Source organism: Odontesthes bonariensis, chromosome 4 (assembly GCF_027942865.1).
Source record: "Odontesthes bonariensis isolate fOdoBon6 chromosome 4, fOdoBon6.hap1, whole genome shotgun sequence".
Classification (NCBI taxonomy): Eukaryota; Metazoa; Chordata; class Actinopteri; order Atheriniformes; family Atherinopsidae; genus Odontesthes; species Odontesthes bonariensis.
Window position 1 is genome coordinate 38984090 of NC_134509.1, and position 26262 is coordinate 39010351.

Consider the following 26262-nt stretch of genomic DNA (forward strand, 5'->3'; position numbering starts at 1 on the left):
GTAGAAAAGCTGATGGCAACTAGATAATGACAATCTTATTTGCTGGGTGTTGTGTCTTCTGCACTTTGTCTGCAGTCTTATCAAACTTCCCTGAATAAAATGACACCATTTCACAGCAGACACACTGACAAAACTGCCACCACTGTGGATGTGGGGAACTTTTCCACATCCTTCGATCTGTTGACTGCTAAATAGTTCTATGTCAATTTGAGTTTTATCAGCAGCCTATCAGAGGACATTCTGGACTAATAGCAGCTGAACTTATTGCTGTCTTTCCATCAAATGACCAATTTTAAGACATTCACTGCTGTTTCCATCAACTACCTTTATTGAAATTTGAGCATTTAAAAAGATTCAAAAGTTAATTAACACAACATGATGAACTCTATCTTTTATTTTATTTATTTCAGCTTCTTGACGCTCATGAGTTTCGATTGAATGAATGAACCTCTTAATCCACGTATACCCAGTGGTTTTTATAGTTGTTACTATGGCGATAGGAAGTGGTTGACATGTAATAAGGAAGCCTGTCTGGAATCATACCAGGACCATTGAGCTCCCCCAACATCTTCGCTCATTTTGGTCTTTTCAGTGGGTGATTGTACATTAAACTATGGCACCATACAAACTTCTTGTACAGCAGAATAAGTGGTCAGGCACTAAAAGGGCCATGCATCAGTACATGCATTTGTGTATTAAACAGAAGTCAGTTCTGTTCAGTTCAGTTCATTCTTCTCCAAACTCCTTTTAGCCCAGGAGAAGCTCTGAGAAGGCTCCGCTTACTGTGCTGTTGTGGGAGTCTCACTAATTTAGACTCATGTCACCATCCTCCTCCTTGCACAATAATATCCACCACGTACACACACAACTACATGCACTCACCTCCAAATCGTTATGTCACATTGCTTTAATGAACTAGATTGGGTCAGCAATACTTGAACAACACAAAAAAACAAGTACAGCAGCCGCAGCAGTGAGACCATTTGAATAGAAGCTCAACATTTCTAGCATAAAAAATAAGGAATGTTTAAACAAAGGTAGGAGCTGACTGACAACATGAGGCTTAAACTCTCTCATGAAGGTCTGATGGACAGAGATTAACACCTTCTACTGCAATATTTTGGAACATCTGTGCTAGGGATGTCCCGATCCGATCACGTGGTTTCAGACTCGATCGGAATCGGACGTTACATCCCGATCAGGGATCGGATATATAGCCTATCTATATATATGTATATTTATTCTCATTATTTTTCAGAACTATAACATTTCAAAACAAATAGGAAAAAATAACAGCTAAGTATTTACTGTTATGTGGTGGTACAGAGTCAGACCGTCTCAACTCCACACAGAAACAACGCATGCGGCATGACGTCACTTTGCTGCGTGCCGTAAAGCGAAGCAGAACAAGGCAGCAGCTTGAGGCTGGGTGCGCGAACATAGGCTGTGTTCGAAACCGCATACTACATACTACATACTTGCATACTTGCATACGGCATACTTCCATACTGCATACTGATCGATCAGACAGTATGCAGAGAGTTTACCCACAATGCATTTCGCTCCAGCCCGAGCCGAAATCAGTCGGCCTGAAGCTGATTTCACTTAAGCTCTAAACTCTGTAAACTTTAGCAATATTTGAGATAATTTCAGGCGAGAAAGTAGTCGTTTAGATTCCCAACGTGTTGAAAATCTGACAAAATACCGGCTATTTACAATTTTGTTCCGACTAATTAGGCGCTACTAAAGCTAGTGAGCAACTCACTTCCAGTTATTTTCACAAATTAAAATACCTGTTACCTTTTATCATAGGGAAAGCCATTACAATACAATTGGTGCTTTTGTTTTGAAAACAGGAAGTGAACCTACCCTCGTAATTGCTAGCTTGAAACTGCCATTTTGACAGGAAATGACGATTGGCGACGTCATGTTACGTTGCATCTTGGGTAGTTTGAGTATGAGTAGTAACCTCATGATGCATACCCAACATTTCGGCAAATCTAGCATGCATCCGGGAACTTCTCGCTTACTCAAACTCGCATACTAACTCAAAAAGTTAGTAGGAGTAGAAGGAGTAGTAGGAGAAGTATGCGGTTTCGAACACAGCCCCCAGACATAATATACGTATATTATGTCTATGTTTGCGAATGTCTGCGGTGTGGAGGTATTTTAAAGTGGATGACAAAAACATTGCGATTGCAAACTGTGAGATAAACAAACTTGGGATTTCAAAAGGTGGTAAGGACTTCGCTAACATCCTTGTTAAGAACAGGAACAGGCTCAAACCTGACAAGGTAGAGATGTTGGTTTTTATCAAGAAAAACGTACATTTCCTTCTGTGAAGCCAGAGGAGGAGAGTAAGAATTAGGAGTGCAGTTCCGAAAAGCACATTACTGGCCTTACTTTATAACACTGTGGCACTTTTATTTGCTTATTTGTTGACATGCCTGCAAGGTATTTCAAGTTGAGCTGCTGCTCGTTTTTATATTAGACATTGTTGCGCTAAACTACAATGTGAAGAATTTGTTTATTACTTTTTTTGTTCAAGCTACCTCACAGAAGTGCTCTGTTTATAAGTGTTGAATGATAAAATAAGGTGAATAGAATAAAAAAATTAGGGACATCCTGGATCTGTTTCTTCGCCGTTCTTCATTTTTTTTATGTACTGTAGAAGTATCAGATCGGGACTCTGTATCGGCAGATACTCAAGATCAAATGACTCGGACCCGGACTCAAAAAAAACCCTGATCGGGACATCCCTAATCTGTGCAACATTTCAATGATGCATCCCTACATCTCCTATTTTTAAACTAATCAGCATGGATAACACGAGCAGTGAACACACTTCACATATTTTTTAAGCTTAATACTTAAGACTATGCTGCATGTTCTTCTCATATTAAGAGTCTTACTGTAAGCCTAGCATACAAGTATCTCATGTATAAAGTGGTTAATAATGAATGAGTGGTTTAAAAAGGTTTGCTTCGGTAAAACTGGCAAAAAGAGAAAGTAGGTATATGCACATTCCAAGGGTGAAAAGAGGGGTTGGCCACACTTACAGATGATTCATTAACTGGCGACGATTTTAATCAACTTGGACCTTCATCAGGTCAAAAGTTTAACTGATGGAAAACACACCTCTTTTATGCACTCGAACATGCTCCCATTGAAGCCAGGTGTGGTCTCAAATTCCACAACAGCCAAAGAGATAAAATTTCAGAACACATTAACCATTCCATAAAAGCTGTTAAACTGGTGGTCACAGTGGTGGTGAAGCTGACTGACTGAAACAAAACTCAATTGGATTGGGACGGATATATTTACTTTCAAATTATGTTTCTTGTGAATTGGTCCCCATAAATAAATAATTTATTCATGTATTGATTGATTTTATTGTGAGATATGATGAATTCATGATTCAAATTTTTCTTTTGGCAGGTGTGTACACTTAGCTATGAATAATGACTTACATTAACATTACGTTCCATTTTTTTTGTAGATATTTTATGCAAGGTGACTTTAAAATGTGGAACACATTCGGAGTTCGGTATCTTGCCCAAGGAAACAAGGACATGTGACCCTCCAAATAAAGGGTGATCACTCTTCATGACCATCTTGCTATTTGTTGTTTTTCCTGTTATCATACTTTATGAAGGACTTTTGTTAGATATTTGACATTTTCAAAAGTTTGCACTTTATTCCTCACTGAGTAAGTGGACGACATCAGTTGGTGACAGATGATCTTATTTTAGCATTAAAACGGGAAGCAGTTAAAAACTGAAGCGAGGCTCTAGATGACCAGATATCTTTAGCTTTATACTGTGCCTACACGTCGATGTATAAGTTATCATTTAACTGGAACGCTTTCAGCATGTCCCAGGAAGATTGCTAAAAACGACACCAGCTGTATTTGATCAGAGCTTTTGTGGTGTGAATTGATATTTGCTCTTTCTTGTTTAAATTAGTTTGTGGTCTCACTTGTGAAGCCAAACCCACCACACCCTTAGTTTTAGAACCAGACCAACTGAGGTTAATACATAGAATAATGTGCATTTGTTTTGGGTTATGAAAAACCTGTTTGATCACCAGGGGAGATGCTCCACACTCCAGCCCTGATTAGTCTGAACTCAGAACTTTTACCTTGATCGCAGAGTGTTAACACGTTATAGTTTCTGACAGCTTTAGACATTATACTTGTGTAAAAATAGGGTTCAATCTGATGAATAAATCAAAATGTTGTGATGTTTCTTACCTTGTTTTTCTCACGTCTTACGCAGCAGAAGAGACAGTTTCCATCAAAGGACCAATCAGACACTTCCTCCGGCTCGCAGTCTGCATCAGACAGAAGACAGAAAGCTCCGGGTTAAATCAAGATGAGCTTCAACTGTTCGCACATCTTTTATCTTTTTAAACCTGTTTATATTTTCTTCTGCTGTGTTTTTAACAAATGTTTATATTTTATTAATCCTTTGCCATAACTTGGTTTCAATAACAAAGGCTGAATAATAAATCCGCTATGTGAATGAGGTGTGCATTTGTAATATTCTGTTGTTGCTAAAAACAATTTAATTCATTAAATATCAACATTTGATATGCTGTCTTAGTTCTATTTTCAATCAAATTTGGGGTTTAAATGGTTGTTTCAGAAAAAGGTTTGGACATGAATCAACTGGGGAATCCCAACATACTGTCTGTTTCAAATGAACTTTTCCTCAGCCTGCGGAAATGAAGGCTGCGGGACCACACACAACCCTCAATAACAACAGCAGCCTTATAAACAATTTCCTTTTAATTACAGACCATGATTATATTTATATGACTGTGTCAAGCGCATTGTGAAATATATCAAACATACCTGTGATCTGAGGACAAGGTTGCCTAAGACCACATATGCTGCATGAATACCCCCTCCTGAGTGTGTGCAAATCAAAAAGATCTGCCTGTTTTTAAAGTCCACAGCTCCTTAAGGAAAATCATCATTTGCCATGGCGCCTCATGAATATGTACAGCTGGAAAACTTCACGATATAAAAGTGTAACTAAAGTCAAGTGGCCACGAGGTGTATTTATTTTGAAGCTCTCACCAACGTCTACATTGTTCATTTGTCTCATGACTCAAACAACTCTTGTGTATCTAAATCTATGTGTATAATCCAAATATGCTTTGGACATATTTGATTAACACTCGATTTTAATGCAATAACGATGGTTAGCGAACAATTTAAATAAATATAATTCATTTCTAGATTAAAGACACTGGGAGGAGTTGATCCAGCCATGGTTCACAGATTCAAAACAGAAGGAGCTGTTCTGGAGGAGGTCCTCAGGGTAAAAAGGCCATCTTGACTGTAGAGGTCAGAGCACGATGTTAACAATGATTCCAGTTCAAAAACAGGCAACAGTGGCCCAAATACCCATTCATCACAAACAAGGTATGCTAGAGGATCTCTGGATGCACATTTAACCTTGAAGCAGATGGAAGACGGCAGCAGAAGATCAAACTGGATGTCACTCCTGTCAGCTCACAGCACATCCAGATGGTGGGATCAGAACTTGGCGTACACAACATGAAAATGTGTGGATTATTCCTGCCTTGTAGCAAAAAGTCTGGCTTGAGTGGTGGTGTCATGGTGTGGGAGATATTATTTTTGGCACACCCCTTCTTCATCCTTTAGGACCACAATGCACCCATTCTACAAAGGCTACTTTTAGCTATATAAATGTGCCATGTCACAGCAGGCATATCGTGAACATGAGGAAGACGCCACTGTATCCATAAATCCTCCTCATTCTGATCCTAATCCCATAAAGCACCTTTGGAATACGGTGGAACGAGCAAATAATTAACGCTGTCATGATTGTGAAATCTTAGTCAATGTTATTCGCCATACAAATTCCATTCAAATTACATGTCTGTTTGCATTTTTATGCTTGTACTTATATAGTGCTTGCCCAGTCTTTTAGGCTGAAAATACAGTTGCTGTGTCACCTTGTGTTTATGTAAGCAGCTGTCGCCGTTCCCAGCGTAACATGGGATCAAAATCATCAGAAGCCAGGAACTGAACCAATGACGACTGCTTTACCTTTTGAGCTACAGCCGCCCCAAAAATGACAGATAGATAGCATATCAGACATGTCCACAACAAGATGATCATTAAAAGGGAATACACCAAAGCTGTTATTCATTCAAGTCTATGAAACATTGCAAAACCTGAGGACTTATGACATTTTTGTTAGTTTCAGCCAACTGTTCAAACAGATTAATATAGCTTGATGTAGATAGGGATCAAAATCTCAGTGAGGTTTCCAGGGTTTTGCTGAATCTATGCTGCGATATATACTACAAAGTAGTATGGCAGTTCTGAAGGCAGCAGTTGGCCTAACCTTGGTCTAACAATGTGTTTTCGATTCTATATGCGAAATTGAAAATTTGTCCATTCTCTTTATAAATAACTTATTTAATGCTAGCCAAGAGATGAGTGAAAATAGTGACCAAAACTGCATACATTCAACTTCCAAAACTAAAAGTCTACATTATATTGCTGATATTATGTGTGCAGGCAAGCAAGCACAAATTCATGGTCATCCTATAAAGGTCCTTAAGTGTAGCCTCTGCCTGAAGAAAGCTGTTCAGCCCGTGCCACTTGAAGACCCCACTCTGTTCTGACAGGTCACATTTATTTCAGGCAACAACAGTCAGATGTCAGCTGGGGGCACAAACAGAGGCTGAAGCTTGCAGGCAGAATTGTAATGGAATTCTAATGGAACTTCTAATAGAACTTTGACCACGTATTCAATTCAATTCATTTTTATTTATATAGCGCCAAATACAACGAAACTTTTACATACCTCTAATACTTTCACAGCATATGAAGTAAGAACATTTAAAAACAACCGATTTCCCAGCAATAATTACAGATCAATAGTTTATCATATCAATATCCTCTGCTTGTGGCCTTATGATCAGTTTCTAGATGTAAACTGTCAGTTCATGTCCACTGAGAATCATTTCTTTTCATTATTGGGTAGTTGCACAACAAGTCTTTACCACTCGGATGCAAATGCATTTTACCAACAAAGCAACTTTTGATACGAGAAAGAGAGGAAATTGGTATTGGATATTGCAGCTGAGATGTTGCCTTGGTGCACCACCTGAGTTAAAAAAAAGCCCCTCGCCTGTTCACGCTGATACCACATCAGTAGGGAGACAGAGACATATGCACAGAGTTAGTTGCAGTTCGAGAGGGGGGCTGAGGATAGAAGGAAAGGAATGAGTTACACAAAGAAGGAGGAAACCGTAAGCAGACAGGAAGACAAAGAACATGGTAACACAAGAGCAAAATCAATATGGTCACAATATCCTTGAACATACTGTATAGTACATGTCAGATGAAGACTTCAAATCTCATAAATATCACATATCCAGCTGCTAAGAAAACTAGCTGAGGCTGAGGTGAAGGTGCATCACCAGCCTGGAGGATGGCACAATGGGCTCAAGTTATTTCACTTGCTGTCAAACTCTGAAAATCTGTACAAAATGCAGTTGCAAGATGTTTGGTTTAAACTGCTCGCTCATGTTGGAAGACCAGGTAACTGAAACCAATTCAAACTTTGTCTCGTTTTTTGTTTCCCAACACATTCAATATGTCACTATTTCTCCTGAGATGAATTTGGTTTGGTTCTTCTCACTGTTTCCAGATTTCTCTTCTAAATTTACAAGCAAAATACAACATGCTCTTATTTGGCTAAATCAGCCAATATGTTGTTGATAGAAACTTGTGATGTGGATAACAAATCTTGACTCAGACCCTTTCATATATATCTAATCAAAGCACTCTGACAAAAGAAATGTAATGAAGAGACAATTTCTTGTTTAGTAGTTTGTTCCAGCCATGTCTTCTTAGTCACTGTGCATACATACCAATACAACAACTGCAATAAACTAATATTCTGACTCTTATTTAAAGGGATATGCCACCCCCAGGCCAAATTAAGTGTATCCCCGCATTCCCGAGACATAAATAAGTGTGTGGGAGCGTTTTCCTGGCGACCCAGGTATTGTCCGAATCTCACAGCACTGACCACTGCTTGGTTGCGCGCAATACATACATGCTAGCGTCGCCAGCGTCGCCACTCGAAATATTTCGCCCAACGTGAATTAATTTACTTGATTTACCTTCTAATTACTGTGTGAGTGGTGTACTTTCACATCGAGTGCAAATGACTGTCTAAATCTACACGGAAGGTTTGGTTTGCTCATGTCGGTTTGGGAACTAGTTTCCAGTGCGGAAAACACAGCCGAAGCACACTCCCCGCTACGTCATTGGGAATACCCCCCTTCACGCTGGTTTATTTGAAGAAGTCGGGGGGGGGGATTCCCAAAGACGTAGCGGGGAGTGTGCTTCGGCTGTACTTTCCGCACCTGAAACTAGTTCCCAAACCGACATGAGCAAAACAAGCCTTCTGTGTAGATTTACACAGTCATTTGCACTCGATGTGAAAGTACACCACTCACACAGTAATTAGAAGGTAAATCAAGTAAATTAATTCACGTTGGGCGAAATATTTCGAGTGGCGACGCTAGCATGTATGTATTACGCGCAACCAAGTAGTGGTCAGTGCTGTGAGATTCGGACAATGCCTGGGTCGCCAGGAAAACGCTCCCACACACTTATTTATGTCTCGGGAATGTGGGGATACACTTAATTTGGCCTGGGGGTGGCATATCCCTTTAAAGTGTCTGTTTTGCATGTTTTCCTCTTCCATTATTTTCCACTAATTTCTAAGTCAAGAAAATAAAAAAATTAAATCTTAATTTGTTTCCTCTACAATTAATTTAGTAATATTTACAATACTGTTGAGGTAAGCCAGTTTCCTCACTTCCTGTGAGAAGACATTGAACCTCACACAAGAGTGTGACTCACTCCATCACATAAAGTTGATCGATAACCCAGCCCATGGAAATGTAAAAATCCTGTGAGTTGATTCTATCAAAGAAAATGGCTGCCTGCAATGTCCTGCATTACATGCCTTTTATCTCACTAAAAGACATGGCCCTCATTGAAAATTAAACAAAGCAATTCAACTGGAGTGACACCATTGGTAACATGCCCTGTGAACAAGCTTGTATTGATCTAATGTCAACCGTTGAAGATATTTTTCTGAAATACACAAAAATAAGGGGCAAAAAAACTAATGCAAAACGAAATTTACCTTGGTTTAACAGTAATCTCTGGGAGTCAATGAAAAAAAGAGATGCCTCACTTAAAAAGTTCCTGAAATCCAAATTAAGTACTGATCTCCTGATTTTTTAAAGATTTCAGAAATAAAGTCACACAACAAATCAGAAAGGCAAGAGCAAATTTTTTTCTCAATATTATTAGTGACGCTAAAGGAAATTGTAAGAAATTGTGGAAGAGAATTGACAAGTTACTTAGTAAGGAAAAATCTACAAATAGAAGTATTAAGCTAATGATGAATGGCTCTATCCAGAATGATGACCATATTGTTGGTAATTTTTTTATTGATTATAAGAACTGAGTACAAGAACTTAGTTTGACCTTTCCAAAGGTCCAACTTCCACAGTCCTTGGGCTGTGACGACTCTGCTTTTAACTTATCCCCTACTTGCCCTCTACAGGAAGGGCCAGAGCCGCCTCTATTTTCTGAGGCGGCTGAGGTCCTTCAACATCTGTCGGACAATGCTGCAGATGTTTTACGAGTCTGTGGTGGCCAGTGCCATCCTCTACGCTGTTGCATGCTGGGGCAGCAGACTGAAGGTGAAGGACGCCAACAGACTGAGGAAACTCATCCGCAAAGCCAGTCACGTTGTCGGAGAGGAGTTGGACTCTCTGACAGCAGTGTCAGACAGAAGGATGCTGTCCAGGATAAAATCCATGCTGGACAATCCTGCACATCCTCTTCACAATGTGTTGGTCAGTCACAGAAGCACCTTCAGCCAGAGACTGATTACACCACGCTGCACCACAGAGCGCCACAGGAAGTCATTCCTGCCTGTGGCCATCAAACTATACAATTCCAGTGTCTGACATTATTTCACCATGTGCAACAACAATAATAATTAGCTACTGAGTAGCATTGTAAATACTGTTTATTGTTTATTGTATTTTTGTACATATTGATATTCTTATTTTTATTTTTTTTCCCTATCTTAGTCTTATTAATCTTTCTTTTCCTGTAATGAGAGCACTGCAACATAAGAATTTCCCGCAAGGGATTAATAAAGTTGTTCTGATTCTGATTCTGAAATGCGGCCAAGGTTGAAAAAATTATCTCAACCCTGACAAATAGTAAAGCCAAAGATATACATTGTCTTGATACAGTATTTTTTAAACAACACAAGGCATCCTTTACACCACCTTTAGTTATGATTATAAATAAATCTATTGATGAGAATGTTTTTCCTAGTGTGCTTAAGCCTGCCATAGTTAACCCTGTGCTCAAATCTGGTGACACACAGGTGGTCAGCAACTATCGACCTATTAGCATCCTCCCAGCCATCTCTAAGGTCATTGAAAAGGTCTTAGCAGAAAAACTAATTGCACATTTGGACATCACAAAATCGTTGTGCATGAAAAAGTCAGACCTCACATCGCTTGGCGCTATTTTTGCCTCCCTTGATATCAATGCGTCCAATGTAAACTGTGCAGACCGAAGTGTAGACCGAGCACTCCCCTGCTTCTGAGCAGTAAACACCGTAACAGGTGCGGCTATCGCTAGGTGGCTAGACGCATTGATATCAAGGGAGGCAAAAATAGCGCCAAGCGATGTGAGGTCTGACTTTTTCATGCACAACGATTTTGTGATGCAAATGTATTACTCTTTTGAACGCATATTGTTTTGAGAAGCAAGACGCTTTATTTGTTTAGCCCCAGCCAACTAGCCGGACTACCTTCGTCAACACCAAAACTCGCCTGGAACTCGGCTCACAGGACGCAGCGGGGGGTAAGTGAATGTTCATAAATGATATTGCTAATATGGGATGTCATACAGCTTCATGTCAAAAGAGGAGAACTATCCCTTAAACAAAAGTAATGGAAGGTTAGTGACTGGCTATACAATTCATGACTCACGTTAAATGTAGAAAAAACTGTAACCGTGTTCTTTACAATTAGACGTAAACTTAAAACTTATCCTGAGATTTTAGTAAATGGACAAAAAATAAAACATGTAGAGCAATTTAAATATCTGGGATTAATTCTAGATCAAAAACTCAGTTTTAAAGGGCATGTCAAAAAGCTGAGTAATACGTTTAAATATAATTTAGTAAATTTTAGATACATAAGAAACTCGCTTACCCTTGAGGCATCAAGTACATACTTAAATGCAATGATCACACCCCATTTGTTGTACTGTATCACATCCTGGTCTCAGGCATGTAGAACAGTCAGAAAACCACTATTGTCATTGTATAAAAGTAGCCTCAAGATCCATGCCAAAAAAACACGGCATCACCATCATTGTCTTGTACTTGCCAAATATGGTATTTTGAGTTTTTAGAATTTAATCATACATGCAAATGTCTGTTTAGTCCACAAAATTATTTACAATGTTTACGCTCCCCCTCTGAAAAAGTCTGTAACGCTCTGCTCTGAAAACACAGCACGAGTAACTTGGTCTGTTACAAGGGGTGAGTGTGGCATTCCTCAACGCAGAACTAAGTTTGGTAGCTCTTGTTTTTCATGTGTGGCCATAAGTCAGTGGAACCGAAATTATCTCATGTATAAATCCCCACACATTCTCATGCTTATCAAAGCGCTGGTTATTAAGTAAGCAAGCTTGCACACATTGAGTGATATGTGAGTGTGTGTGTGTATATGTCTGGTTGCTGGTGTGTGTAATGAGTGTGGTTGTTGGGGGAGGATAGGGAAGGGGAAAGTTGGACTGTTATCTGTGTGTGTGCTTGTGTTTGGATGTGTGATGAGAGTAAGAGAGAGTATGTGCTGTTGATCCCTATTGTGCACTTCATGATTTTGGCGCCCTTGTTTCCTGTTTTCCTTTCTCTTTTTTGCCAGTGTATTTTCTCTATTTTTAAAATATTATGGTCTGCATATTACTTTTATCTGTCATATTTTACAATCTTAATCTGTTCTTACTTGTTCTTACCACCGGCCGTGGCTCAGTGGTTAGAGTCGGTCGTCCAATAACTTCCCACTAATTCCCACTCTCGTCACTCGAAAGAATATTGGTGGAACTGACAGCTGGAGGGGTGTCAGTCCACCTCCTTGTCACGGCCGAGGTGCCCTTGAGCAAGGCACTGTACCCCCCATGCTCCCTGGGCGCTTCATGGCTGCCCACCGCTCCAGGTTGGCATCTGTCTCTGAGTGTGTGACCCTGTGCATGTGCATGTGTGTGTCAACAGGTGCCAACCTGGATGGGTTAAAAGTGGAGGACAAATTTCGTGTGTATACATGTATGCATGACCAATAAATCAAATCTTAATCTTAATCTTACGTGCCCAGGGACTACAGGTGGAAATTAGCAAATGCAGTAACAACCTGGCACAAGGCATCTCTTCTCTCACGATTAAAGCTTTTGTGTCCCTGTTTTAAATAAATAAATAAATGAAATGAAATGACCACAGATCAAAAGTGTGAGCCTGTTCTATCACACCCTGACCACACCCACAGTATGTCATCATCGCTGCCAAACTGTGGGAAACTAAACCACTAGAGGGCAGCAGAAAATGTGAGGATAAAACCCTTTTATTGCTTTCTGAGGAACAATAACATGATCAAAAACACCTCCTTGAAGAAGACTGACATGATCTGCAGTTGATATAAAACCAGATCTGTTTCAATCACAGTCCAGTTTCCTGTGAGGAAAGCAGCAGATTTAGTTGCTGCTCTCTCCTCTCCTTGTTCTGTCTCAATCAGCTGCAGTAGTGAAAAGGTCACAGGTGAGCTGTTCTTGAACCCTGTGGTTGTGCCAATTACAATATCCCTGGGAAGGCACCAATTAGCTCCAGTCCCCTGCTAGCATGACCCCCCACCCTCACCGTGGTCAATGTGGATATGGGTGTGTGTGCGAGTGTGTGTGTTTGCCAACATGGAGAAAATAATCACAGTGTTTACATGTCACTGTAGTTGTTTAAATGCACTTGCTTTTTGCGAATGAGCATTACTTCCTTAAGATCACTAATTTCTGTTTAGATGTCAGCTTTTGCATGACCAAGAGAAGGAAAGCTCATCTGAGAGAAGTATGAAAAGATGAAAAGTAGAACAACCACATCCTTTTTTTTAATAGGACTGTAAACAGGCTAGATCAGAGCAGGAGAAAAAGAATACAAATATTCCTCTTCAGGTGTGTGTGTATCCAATTCCTCGGGAGTGTGTATGCATATATACATGTTGTTTGATGATTTTTTTTTTCTGTTTTACTGTGAACATTCACAGAGTCTGATATCAAGATGACATGTTGACTAAGATGGCCTTCGGAGAGGAAATAATTCATCATACAAAACTGTTTTTTTTTCTTTAGGTCACAAAATGTTGGTTTTCTGTTGCTGGATGTTTAAAGTGATGAAAATGTGTATGAGTAAGGTTTCACTACCGCATGAGTGAGCATGTGCCGGCTTTACTATGTGTGTGTAGGCTATGAGCAGAAGTGTAATGCATGAGTAAAAATGACATGCCTAAAATATTCTAAAAATGCCTTAAGTTGGTGGGGGATGGGTCACATGACTCTGGGACGCCATGTTGACCTTGTTTCTGAGAGAGGGAGACAGAGCGGGAGGAAGCTGGGTGTTTAGTGGTGCAAATCAAATCCATATTTGATTTGCACCACTCACTATGGGAAGCTGTTTAGTTTTGAAGCCTTTATGAGCTTTAGCTGACTAAATAACACAAATTAAAGTTCCCTTATGCATTAAAAATTGCAAAATTACAATAAGATGCACACAATGCGCATAAATAAATGACTGAATGCAAACACAGGACAACTTTATGCTCCTTGGTAATCTGAATTTGTTTTTGTGACAAACAACTTTACCCACACCGGTGCTTTTATTATGCCGGTGACACCTCAGCTCTGTCTACTGTCCAACAACTAATCAAGAATGTACAAATATTTCCAAAAGTAAAAGTGAAACACTGTTAGCCAAATTAAGTGGATCTTTTCATATTTCAGGCTTTTCAGAAACTAAAAGTGCTTACTGTATAACTGTTTCTGTTAAACTACCACCACTGTTCGGTAAGGAAAACCAATTTCTTGAAACACAAAGAGAGGTTTGCACTAAAAGGACAGTAAGTTTAAGGAAAGAATCCTTTATTTGACTGATTAAGACTGCTGAACTCTACCTGCATGGACAGTAGAGACACTAATGATAGCAGAAGTTAAATGAGCGCCGACCATTTTTCTGCAGAGGGACTGCTGAATGCATCCCTGATCACTTCCACTCTGAGCGTGTTACACAGGTTGTAACTACCCACTTGTAAAACCAGATCCATAAGAAGAAGCACAAGTCCCCCTTTCAACCAGAAGCTTAAAAATAAATATCTATAGGTCTGTAAAATTAGCTGATGTTGAAAAAGACAAAGCTATTTGTTGGAGGCAACATTCCATTCAGCATGCTCTGACAATGAATTCTGACTTTGAACACTCTGCTAAGTCATTTAGCTGCTCATCACGAATCCGACTCTTTCTGCTTGGCAGAGATCAGAAAAACAGATCGTCACAAACTATCCCGCTCAACTGGTCCAGGCTGCTAGGTTTTGTCCATCTAAAGCTCTGTTTAGTGACATCCAGATCAGGATAGATTAAAGATGGCTATTGTATGAATTAATCAGAATGTTTTGTGGTTAAAGTGTTTTTCTTGCAGTGTTGATTCTGTTGGCATGGCAATAAATGTGTATGAGATAGATCACTTGGGAGAAGATGGTTTGCTCCGTGTTACTAAACATACATACTGTCTGAATACGAAGCTTAACCCACAGAGCTCTTTTTGTGTGCATGTTTTATTTATGTATTTGTTAAACACACAAGTATAAAAGTCTATCCATACAACAACTGGATGGAAACGATTTGAAGAAGTTACCAATGTCTCTTTTTGCTCAACATCACCGTCTCTCTTCATTGCTGCTTGTTTGACGGTAGATTATCTTTTTTTTACTGAAATATGTCCTCTTCCTGTACACAGTTGTTTGCAAATGCATATTTGTTTGTTTGTGTTTATGCATACATACCTTGGAAAAGAGTGATATTCTTGATTAGTCCCGGCCCAAACAAGCCCTCCAAGATGCTTTCAAAGCCTGTGAAAAAAGAGGAGATGGGATTTTAATATCGGCTGGTATTTTTATAATCAAAACAACAAATGACAGCAAGTAAAATATTGTCACCCAGGATAAATTAGCAAATGCAACATCATTTTTTAGCTATTGTTTTACCATTTGCCACAACCAAGTGGCACATTTTTTTGCTCATGCATTGCTTTCACATTCCCAAAAGTAGCAAAAAAGAAACACAGAAAAAAAGAATGGTTCCACGGAGCAGTTTGTGATCTTCAATCATGTTTAAAATGAGGAGACAGAGGCATGTCATTATTTTGTGTAGACACACATGCAAATGGGCCTTTGTTCAGACAATGATGTTGGAAGCTCTTTTCAGGAAACACACACACACACACACACATGTGAAAAAAAAAAAAGACATTTTGGTCAGACACACAAAAAGAAACGCACTAAAAAATCTACAAATGACAACAGCCATTTCACACTTATTCAGATAAACACAATTTACACAAAAGACTCATACACACACACACACACACACACACACACACACACACACACACACACACAGTTTATACTTGTCTTTCTTTCAAGCTCTTAAGGCAAACGAGCGCTTTACCTTTAATACACCAAGCTAATGTTACTCACTTTTTTTATTAACTGTAAATACCCGCAGTCTACTGTTGCTTGGCAACAACATATAGAGAAACATAAATACATATTGAAATTTTCAACCTGAGCCCCCCTCCCCCTTTTCCACCTCTCCACCCCCTCCTCATCCTCCATTAGATGGAAATGGAGGCAGACATAAAGAAACAGAGACAAAGACGAGTGTACATGTATGTGTAAATGTATGTGCATTTTAATCACGGAGAGGAAAGGTTAACAGGGCACATATGTACACACACACACACACACACACAGATTAGTGCAAACATAGTTCAAGTGTAGCCACTTCTCAGCGCTAAAGGTGAATGCCTAAGGCCATTGCAGAAATAAACAAGATTGATAAACCAGAGCCGGCATAGAAATGTGTTTCTCGAATATAAAATCGTTACAATACGACAATAGCAAATGCACCCTCGCTCCCACAGCAGCAACATTACAAGCACAGCACAGGAAGGTCAGAGAATCATGGACTGCAGCAGCATTTTTATAAGTTTCAGCCCAATACGTAGTTCAGGGGGAAATGTGCTTGGCATGAATCTGTTCTCTTTGGTTTCATTTGAATACAACAGTTATCTTGTTTCGCTCTAATGACTACAGGATATGAGACAATTACATCATTAGAGCTATGATGTTGACACAAGCGTTGTTGTTTTGACTTTAACGCGGTGGTCTGAATACAAGGTCAAGCATCAGCTTGAATTTGATGCTGTTAAAATCTCCATCATCCCATTTTTCACCCAGTGAAAAGATTTGCGCAGAGCAAAGTCATTACTCAAGCCAAGTCGTCGGGTTTAACATGTGCAGATTTTACTCTTAGTGTTCACCAGATAAAAATTCAAACAACAGTGTTTACTGCTACTCCACAGTACATATCTATTTGGAAGATGTATGTAATCTAAAGCACCAGAGTTAATATATATTCAGCTTAACAGTCAGTCTTAGCGTGCCTAAACCAACATGAATGTTGTAGTGTGTGTGTGAGCCCGCATTTGTGTGTGTGTGTGTGTGTGTGTGTGCATAGCATACATACGTACAAATGTGAATTTATGTTGTAGAAATCAAAAAGGTAAAAGTGGGAATTCAAAAGGTGTTTCAGGATTCACTTCCTGCATTTAGATCTATCAGGAATATGCTTTTTCCTCCCTCCTTTTTTCCTCCCTTACTCAAATTTGCTGCATACGGCAACACAAGTCCCCTTAAACCTGCACATGCAAAATTAATGCCGCCTACAAAGGCAGCTTTGAAAACAAAAAAATCGAAGCTTCAAAGACTTTTCAAATGCTTCCATTTTTTTTTTCTTCCTTTCCAGCCGCCAGTATGCACAGAAATGAGAGGCCTTTTCAAATCAGGGGGAATAATGTAACACTGCAGAGGGGGAAATCAACTCTGAAAGTCAAACTAACACGGCCAAGTGATTTTTGGCCAATAAGACGGTGGTTTTATATAAAGGAGGCTCACTTAGAAACACATCTCCTGCAGCGGCCCGTTTACAGTAAGACCAAAGCCGTGATTGGACAGATCAGATGAAGGAAGTGATTGGACAAATGAGATTAGAGGATGCGATTGGCTAGATGAGATAACGGCGACAAAGTCTCTGGAGCCACAGGCAAAAAACTCCAGAAATGTAGGTCATTTAGTGAACAAACTCAGCCCAAAAGCAATTACACATGACATGGTAAAGAGACACAACACACACACACACACACACATATAAAACACACATTACAGCATCTGGGATTCTGCAGTGTGTTGTGTAAAAATGCATGTGTGTGTGTGTGTGTGTGCATCTCTCCATCTCTCTCACACACACACACACACACACACACGCACAAAGAACTGTCCCCAATCTCTGAAACCTCCATTGTGTCACATCATTTCACTTCTCACAGTCCAGCAGCACTGCCAAGAGCAGCGTAAGACAAACTTAAGATAAAAAAAAAAAAAAACACACACACAAATAGAGGCATGGGGGGGAATCCCATGGCATTGAGTTAATCCAAGTGCAGCAGATGGGAAGAACAAAACAACGACCATCTTCAAACATGAATAGCACAGCAGCGGAATACCAACGTCCAAATACCAACTTCTATTCAATGAAAATATCAAAATCTTCGTGTAGATGTAAAATTTACCCAACATACCATCACAAGCACTGCAAGGTAAAAAAAATTCGGATTTTCATTATAGTACTTTTAACACACATGCAAAATAGTATAATCAGTATTCTTTGTCAAGTACGCATACATAGAAGGTTCAACTTTGCAGTGTAAAATATTTATTTAATCTACATTGTGGAGCAGGTATTAATGCGATCTGGTCATTTTTCACCCTCATTCAGTTGACTTGAAATCTAAAAGAAAGAAACACTAAAAGATGTTTTATGTTCTTGCACTGTGTCTGTTTGGAATGCTTTCCAGATGGCTGGAGGAGGTTCTGCACTCACATGATCCTAGATTGTGGACAATCTTACCATGTGATCTGCTTGTCAGAGAAAGCAAAAGTGTGATTAGTTTCAGCTATTAGGATAATGCTCACTGGATGTACAATACCACTTGTGGGTCTTACTGCTTTTGTAGACAGCTTGCAGTGGTGAGGGGACCTACATACTGAAGGAGGTGTTAAAGCAGCAGAGATCCACAGCACCACTGAAGCACTGAGTAATATCAGAACAGAAACAGGAAGCAGGGATTTGGGTATTTGAAGAGACAGCTTTTGTAGCCAGACAAACATTTGCTCTACTAACCATGAGACCATCTAAATCCGAATTTTGATGTGATCTCATTCCAAAAGATGATCTTTTGGCTAAATCATCCATCCATTCAGAAAACACTTAAATACATCAAGCATCTAAGTAAAAGGAAAACAATCCCAGTGTCGCTGCTACTTTGTTTTGGTGTTGAGAGCAGCAAAACTGCTAAAAGATTCATTCAGAGTATGTTTGTCAAATCAAAGCTGGCACTCACATACACATGCACGCGTCAAGAATTGGCATCCCTCCCATTTCTAACAGCTGCGGAAAGGAACCCGACACTGAAGGAAACAGTGCAATCAGTCTGAGAACGGCATCTCTGCATCCGATGCAGCAATGTTTGGCTTTCTTGTGACATAAACTACTTAAAGTGCTGCATGAGCATTAATAATTCAGCAAGACTAAAGCCTGGAGAACTGTGCCTCATGCCTAGTCCTGATCAAATCAATACCTAATTAACCCTTACAGGGCTATGGGGTCTAAGTAAGTCCAGGTTTATGGTCTCACAGAAGAGGCTCTGAGGGCACGCTATCTGACCACAGCTGAAATCAAATACATTTATAGCAGCAGTGGTAGGTGGAGCGAAAGGCCATCCTCCACAGCCTCCCTGTGTCCCCTCATGTCCTCCATGGAACATACTCAAAATGGGAATAGCCCCACACATTTAAAAATCAGATACAATCAGTTTCCCATTCGACCCACAAGAGGAAAACAATATTCGAGCCAGCCGAAAAGAACATGAAGCAGAAACTGTCATCAGTATGCACACACACTCACAGTGAATTCTTTACAGGATAACCTGCTTATTCATATGTGGTCCCACTCACCCATTTTCAGAGCTCCTTACCAGGATTCTGGCTGGATCAAAAAGATGCACATATTTGCGTTCTTACTGGAAGCACCTTTGAAAAAATGTTTAGAATATGTCAGATCAGTAGAGTATGTCTGAAAGTGCCCTGGGTCACACTTATAAGGAGTGGCTGTGAAAGTAAAAGATATCTACACATTCCATAGGATAGGAGCAACACATTAGTCTGCATCGAACGAGATGATAGAAGCCCTGCTGTAGACGGATAAGCACACAGATGTACAACTGATTACGGGGCAATTTGAAGAGTTGGGCGCCTGGAAGTGTGTCGTGTGATGAGAAGCTGAATATAGTATGTCAAATTAATGTATGTGTGGATGATGGGGCAGTGCATTCATTTGGATGACTTGGATCAGTTATTGTCGAATCTGATGTGTAAGTGAGACTCCTTCAGTGTTTGTTTTTTTTCAAAATACAATCAGGGAACAAAACATCTGGACAGTTGGAAGTTCTGCATCGTGCCAACAAGGCTTTGCACCTCAAAGTCACAGCTTTAATAAGTATTAAATACTAAACGTAATTAATTAAACATGAATATCTAGAGCCTGAAAATGGCTTTATTTGAATGGAGAACTCACTGAGATGAATGGATGACATTCCTGAAAGATAAGAAAGTGAAATAAACTGAACAACTCAGATCTGCAGCTGACCTCTCTGATCTTCATGATCTTCACTCTCTGTACTCGTGCAGATCCAATTAGCTGCAATTACCACTGAGGCAGGTACAAAAATAACTGTATTCTGTGCAACATTGTTCTCTGTTACTCCCTGCACTTTGATCCTGAATATAACCTCCATACAGAAAAATATGTAACCCCCTTTTGAGACAATGAGAGACCCAGTGAGGTGCCTCGAATTAAGAATGACACAGCGACATCACATGACAAGTCATCATCCAGAAACACTAAAACAGAGAGTCATGGGCAGTCTAACTAATTTCTTTCCCTCAACAAATTTTCCATATTCAATGTGATTTGGATTCAACTCACAGAGACTAATATAGTATGCCTAATGTGGTGATAAGTAGAGCATTATCTACCTTTCATATGTCTGAGAATAAGCCTGAGAATGGTCATCATTATTAGAGCTGCCATTTTGACACACCATCCAGAGGAGCATGAAGAGCCCTGATATGTCCTGCTGTGTACACAACATGCACATGATTCAGACAGAAATATGTTGCCATCTGTCATTTCATTGATTTGTACTGCTTTTACACGTTGGTTGTCCTCACCAACGTGACCTAAATGACAAGCTTTATTAAATTATACAGCCAAATTCTAACAAGCTTGTGTGCGAGGCATTCGGCATGTAATGGTGTCCGGAAACAAAAGTCAAATAAAAAGCTAACCAAAGTGAATCAGATTTTATGAGACCATGCAGACAAATAGTGGAGTCATAAACACATTTGTTAAATAGCATTCAACTCTATTTTGTAGTTTGTTTTCTGCTTAGAGTGCGGGCATTTGCAAGATAATCCACTTCAAGATGACAGCCCCAAAGTTACTTTGACTTTGTCATCAGAGGGTACAACCCGAGGGTACAACAAAGCAGCACCATTTAATTTAAATGGTGATTAAACTATATGGCACTCGTTGACTTCGCATGGCTTCCAAAAAGACTTCCAGAACTCCCCAAAGTATACTGAAAACATTGACAGCTCATTTCCTTAGTGGGTTGACTGTCCTCAATTCCTCTAAAAAAATCTGAATCCAGATCAATAAATCGTGAATGTATCATGTAGACTGACTGCATGACTCTCCATCTCAATGTGAAAGAGCTTGTGTCACCAAACTCTTTTCACTGGTGATATTAATGAAAATTTGATAACTTGTTTCCTGCAGATTCTCACCTCCACTGTGTTCTCACGTTGCCCTGCCAACCCACTGTTTGGTTTGACGGAATGATTCCTGACTGACTGTTGGAGCAGAATAAGCTTCAGTTTGACCTTCCCTCGGTGCTTCAGTAGAGTCTGATTTCACAGAGGACACACACACACACACACACAGTAAAGCATGCTTTTATGAGGCACTATTGATCCATCCCACGTGACGTCACAACAAAAGTGTCAGCCATTTTGGACGTGAAAACAAGTAGTCTACCACAGCCAACAACGGAGGAGCGAGGAACATTCAAAGGAAAATATCGATTCGATCAGTAAGGTTTACATCATGCCGGCATATTGTTGCGCGCCTGGGTGTACCAACAGTCAGCAGACGAGGAAAGATTTGTCTTTTTACCGGATCCCCACTGACCTTGCGCGACGGAGAAGATGAGTCGCGGCGATCAACAGGAAAGACTGGCAACCTTCAGTATACCAGCGGTTGTGTAGTGACCACTTTGTTGGAGGTAAGTGTCGAATAAAGATATCATGCAAAGGCTTTACATTGCTTATACATTTACCTCGCAAGGCTTTACATTGCATGGCGTGACTTCGGTCGGCCATGTTGGCAGAAGACGCTAATGATTGCCAGGGGCAACATATACATATACATGCAAAATAAAGATAAAGCCTGAGAGGGATCTTCCACGGCACACCAGATGATCTCTCACGGCACACTAGTGTTCCCCCGTGCCATTTCAGGGTTGCCTTTCTTCTAGATAAAACATAACACAGCGCCTTTAGTAAAGCACTACAACTTGGTCATTGCAATTCTCGTAATAGCAAGATTATAACACCGTGTCAACGGGTTTACATGTCGTTTATCCTGGTGAACAACGTTAAATGAAAAATGTAAACAAACCTTAGCTGTAAAAAGATGGCGCCCACCGGCTCCAGGGACGATCCACTGGTAAAGGCAGGTCACATAGCCCGACACAAAATATTTGTAGGCATCCAAACTCTTGTATGCCTTTAGATCCTTTCCCGTGTATGGCGATGGTTTTTTTACAACATAAATATAAAGGTCGTGGGGGCCAAAGTCGGGTAAAGACGAGGCGGTGGCATGCTGTCGGACGTCTGTAAACAGCCCTAGTGGAAGCAAGTACACGTCGTTTTCTAAACCTCCAATTTTCAGCTTCTCCAAATACCTCTCCCTCTGCTGGCCCACTAAATGCCCGACCTCGCTGGATAGTGGAGTTTTTTTCTGCATCTTGTTCTTTCTTCTTTTATTCAATTTTCAGTCTGTCTGTATCGTTACTGTTACTATCCTTACTCGCAAATCGTTGTCTTCTATACGTCCAAAATGGCGGTTGCTTTACGAAAGTCACGTGACTGGGAAGGGTCAATAAAGACAGAATATCTTAATTTGCCATCCTAAGAGCTTGAGTATGGGTAACTGGACTTCTTCTTGGTTCTTGAAGAAAGTCTCATCAGAAATACTTCTTCTTCTTCCTCTTCTGTTTTATCTGTTCATGGTTTATTTTGATAGTCTTGTCTACTTCCTGTTTTATTTTTCCCTCACTTCCTGTTGTGCGTCACTTTAGGTTTCTTGACTCCCGTTGTGTGTGATTGCCCATTGTTTTCACCTGTGTTCTGTTTATTTATACCTTTGCTCCCCAGTGTGTCTTTGTCAGATTGTCTGCGCATTTTTGGTAGCTTTCCGGCGATTTATTTCCCTCGTGACTTATTACACTCCTGGCTATTTCGACTTTTGCTTGTTCTCTGGATTATCCCTTTTGCCTAGCGATTTTGTACCTTTGCCTTTACTGACTGCCTTCCCGTGTACCGACCTGGAATAAACACCCTTACGCCTACCTCGTATGCCTCTGGTCTGCTCTGTGGGTCCACTGTCTGTCTGATCCTGACACTTCAGTTCTAAACTGGTAGGGAGTCTCAGCTTGTAAGTAGTAGAGGGGTGGCTGAGCTTACACGTGTCACTGAACCCCACGAAGCAGTGTACACGTTGTTAGAGTCATTATCACCTCTGAATTGTCTCCCTGCCTGAAAAGTTTTGGTCACAGGATCCAGGGTGTGAATGATTGGGAAACTGCCTGGGGAGGAGAGACAATCAAATTGCTTGTTACATTTATTTCAATTGAGCAATATGCAGCTTGTTTTATTTTATCTTTAATTCTATTAATAGATAATGTATTTACTGGTAATAATCAACACTTTTGGTTTCACTGTTTAAAGTTGGAAGGTAGTGCAGACACTATAAATGGGGTTGAATGCAATAAAGTTTATTGTAATAGATATGTACCCGTTATTGACTGTTTTGTACAATTAGTACTGCTCTGTTGCATTTTTGATCACAAGATAATCAAAGAAAGGGAAAAAAGGCTTGTCTGATTATTCAAAAAAATCGATCGATTACTGTGGCAGATTAATCGATTATCAAAATAATCGATAGCTGCAGCCCTACATTGGTGGCTTCCTTGACTCCTCTCTCAAACCATTAAAAAACTGTCATGAACATGTCTGACCATTTCTAAGTTATTTTTACATTCTTAAACTGTGCAGTCTGAGTATTTGCATGAATTTTTGTAAAGTGAAAGAAAATCCTTATGGGGATAGAAAAATGTTAATGTGGGATTAGTTGTGGTTGGAATAAGCTGACTTTTAGGTTGTTCACTTTGTGAGGACTCTAATCCCAAAACACTCCCTGTTTATATACTCAGACATGACTCACATTAAGAACCATAATGTATGTTTTTAATCCTTAATTTCTCTTTGCTTTGAGTGTATATGTATTTTCAATTTTTTTTGGCCTTTTACAACAATAATGTATTGTATATTTGAGTACAACTCTATGATTGACAAAGAGCAGTAGGTGCCTCTGTCATCATGCTTCAAGTTCCTGAAATGTGAAAACTCAGACATGTAGAGCAGAGATAGAAAGTGTATTGATTCCTCAACATCTCTGCTGCCAACCCAAACCTTTTTCTGCACAGAAAAACAAACTTCAGTGGAACAGTGGAATAATAACAATAATAAATAAACAATAAAGCTTGTTTAATAAGAGGCACAACAACCTCTGGCACAGTATACGCATCGTGTGTATATGGAAACACGTATGAGCACATATGTATGTTTGCGTATGTGTGGGTGTCTGTGTCCAGGAGACTCAAGAGGAAAATGAATAAAGCGAATACGTAGATGACTGGCTAAGGGCGTGTTAAAACACAGGCACTCAAACAAGCCCACAGATTAAAATGAGAGGCACAAACTAAACATGGTGTGTCGATTCAATCTGACATCTTCTTGGCAAAGCAAATTACTAATCTCATCCCATCTCTCTTTCTCTGAAGCATCCGGTGATGAGCTCAAAGAGGCTGATGGTAGCTATCTCTGTGACTAACACACCACCATCACATGCACATGTGCACAACCAGCCTTCTTAATGCAGCAGAAACTCTGTAAAAACAATGAAAATCAAAGGGGGGGTGTCTCATGGGAGGGTGACTCAAGATTAACGCCAACACAAGACGGTGGGTCTTAAGGTTTTACTTTCTCTTTATACAGTCTCAACATGTCTGCCATGAAAAAATAGGTCGAGCTCTCTGATTGGTTGCCAAATCTCGCCCTAGGTAACTGCTCACCACTCTTAATGTACAGACAGATGGACACAGTGTGTCGGGGCAAATTTAGGTCCTTGTTTGGGGGAGGTGGGCTTGGGTGTGGTTCGGCTGCTCTAAATCTGTGCTGCCTTTTCTTTTGATTCTGCAGCCAATCAAATGTCTCAGTGGGAGGAAATGGGAAAAAAAGAATCATTTCAATTAGCTGCCTAACTATCTCATTATTTCATTATGTGGTGGAAAGCAGGAAGGAGGACAACAATGTGTTTCCTTTCATCCTCTGTGGTCCTTTCCTGGTGATGACACTTGGACGTACTATATTCCACCTGTCTCCCTGTCCCACTGCTCTGGATTCAAGTCATACTGTGCAGGACTTATAGCTACTTTCTTCGCCTTCTTCATTTTTTTAAACTCCACTACAAACATACAACACATTTTTGTCTCTCTGATTTTGAATGCTCTTCCACTTCAGCACCCTCTTAAAGAGAGAACGACATGAATTACATAAATGAACAAGAAACTAATGGGAAACGATTAATGGAAAGATGGGAGAATGCCTGTGTGCAGATGATGATAATAGTAGTACTTAAGTCCAGGGATGGTTTAGCTAAGTATTAAAGAATGGGAGTGGCACTGTGTGTGTTTTTTTGTTTTCAACCAATTACCCCCCCTGCTAAAGTGGTAAACGGGAGAGGTGTAAAGGAGTAAAAAAGAACAGACAGGGCACCACAGACTGCTGGTGCTGAACTGGAAAGAGCTGGTCTCCTTCCATTCTAAATTCCAGCCCAGTTGCCAGAATGAAAAAAAAGCCAGCTCACTCCAAACTTGTCCCACACAGTTTCAAGTCTTGTATTCTCATTGAAATATAGATGCTCGATATGAGTATCACCTCTACAGCTGTGACTGCATTCGTGTTGTTTCATTCTGTGGCTACTTGTTCTCAGAGGCTTTTTGAGAGAGATATTTGCTGTTGTGTTTTGTTTAAAAAGAAAACTTTTTTACGTTGGATGTGTAAAACTATCTTTGCTACCACACTTTCAGCCTACTCATTCTGCCGCTTTAAGGCGGGAGGTAATGATGCTCTTTCAGCATAAATAGACAAAATATCAAGATGGTGAATAATTAAACGTGAGTGATTTGACGAGATGGTGTGTAAAATGGGTCAATGTCCTGTGTACTGAGCTTATTATATGATTTCTGTACAACAAACTGACACATGAACTGTGTCAACACAAAGCCAAAAGATTAAATAATGATGAAAATCTCCACACAC

At 40.0% G+C, this 26262-nt stretch overlaps 1 protein-coding gene across 1 annotated transcript in view; it reads right to left on the reverse strand.

Annotated features, from left to right (window-relative positions):
* lcor (ligand dependent nuclear receptor corepressor) overlaps positions 1-26262 on the reverse strand; it is an 84213-nt gene that overhangs the window by 26393 nt on the left and 31558 nt on the right. The window contains exons 2-3 of the mRNA XM_075464182.1: positions 15202-15267; positions 4253-4332 (exon numbers count right to left, since the gene is read on the reverse strand). Coding sequence (XP_075320297.1) covers positions 4253-4332; positions 15202-15267 — 146 coding nt within the window. The remainder of the gene's footprint in view (positions 1-4252; positions 4333-15201; positions 15268-26262) is intronic.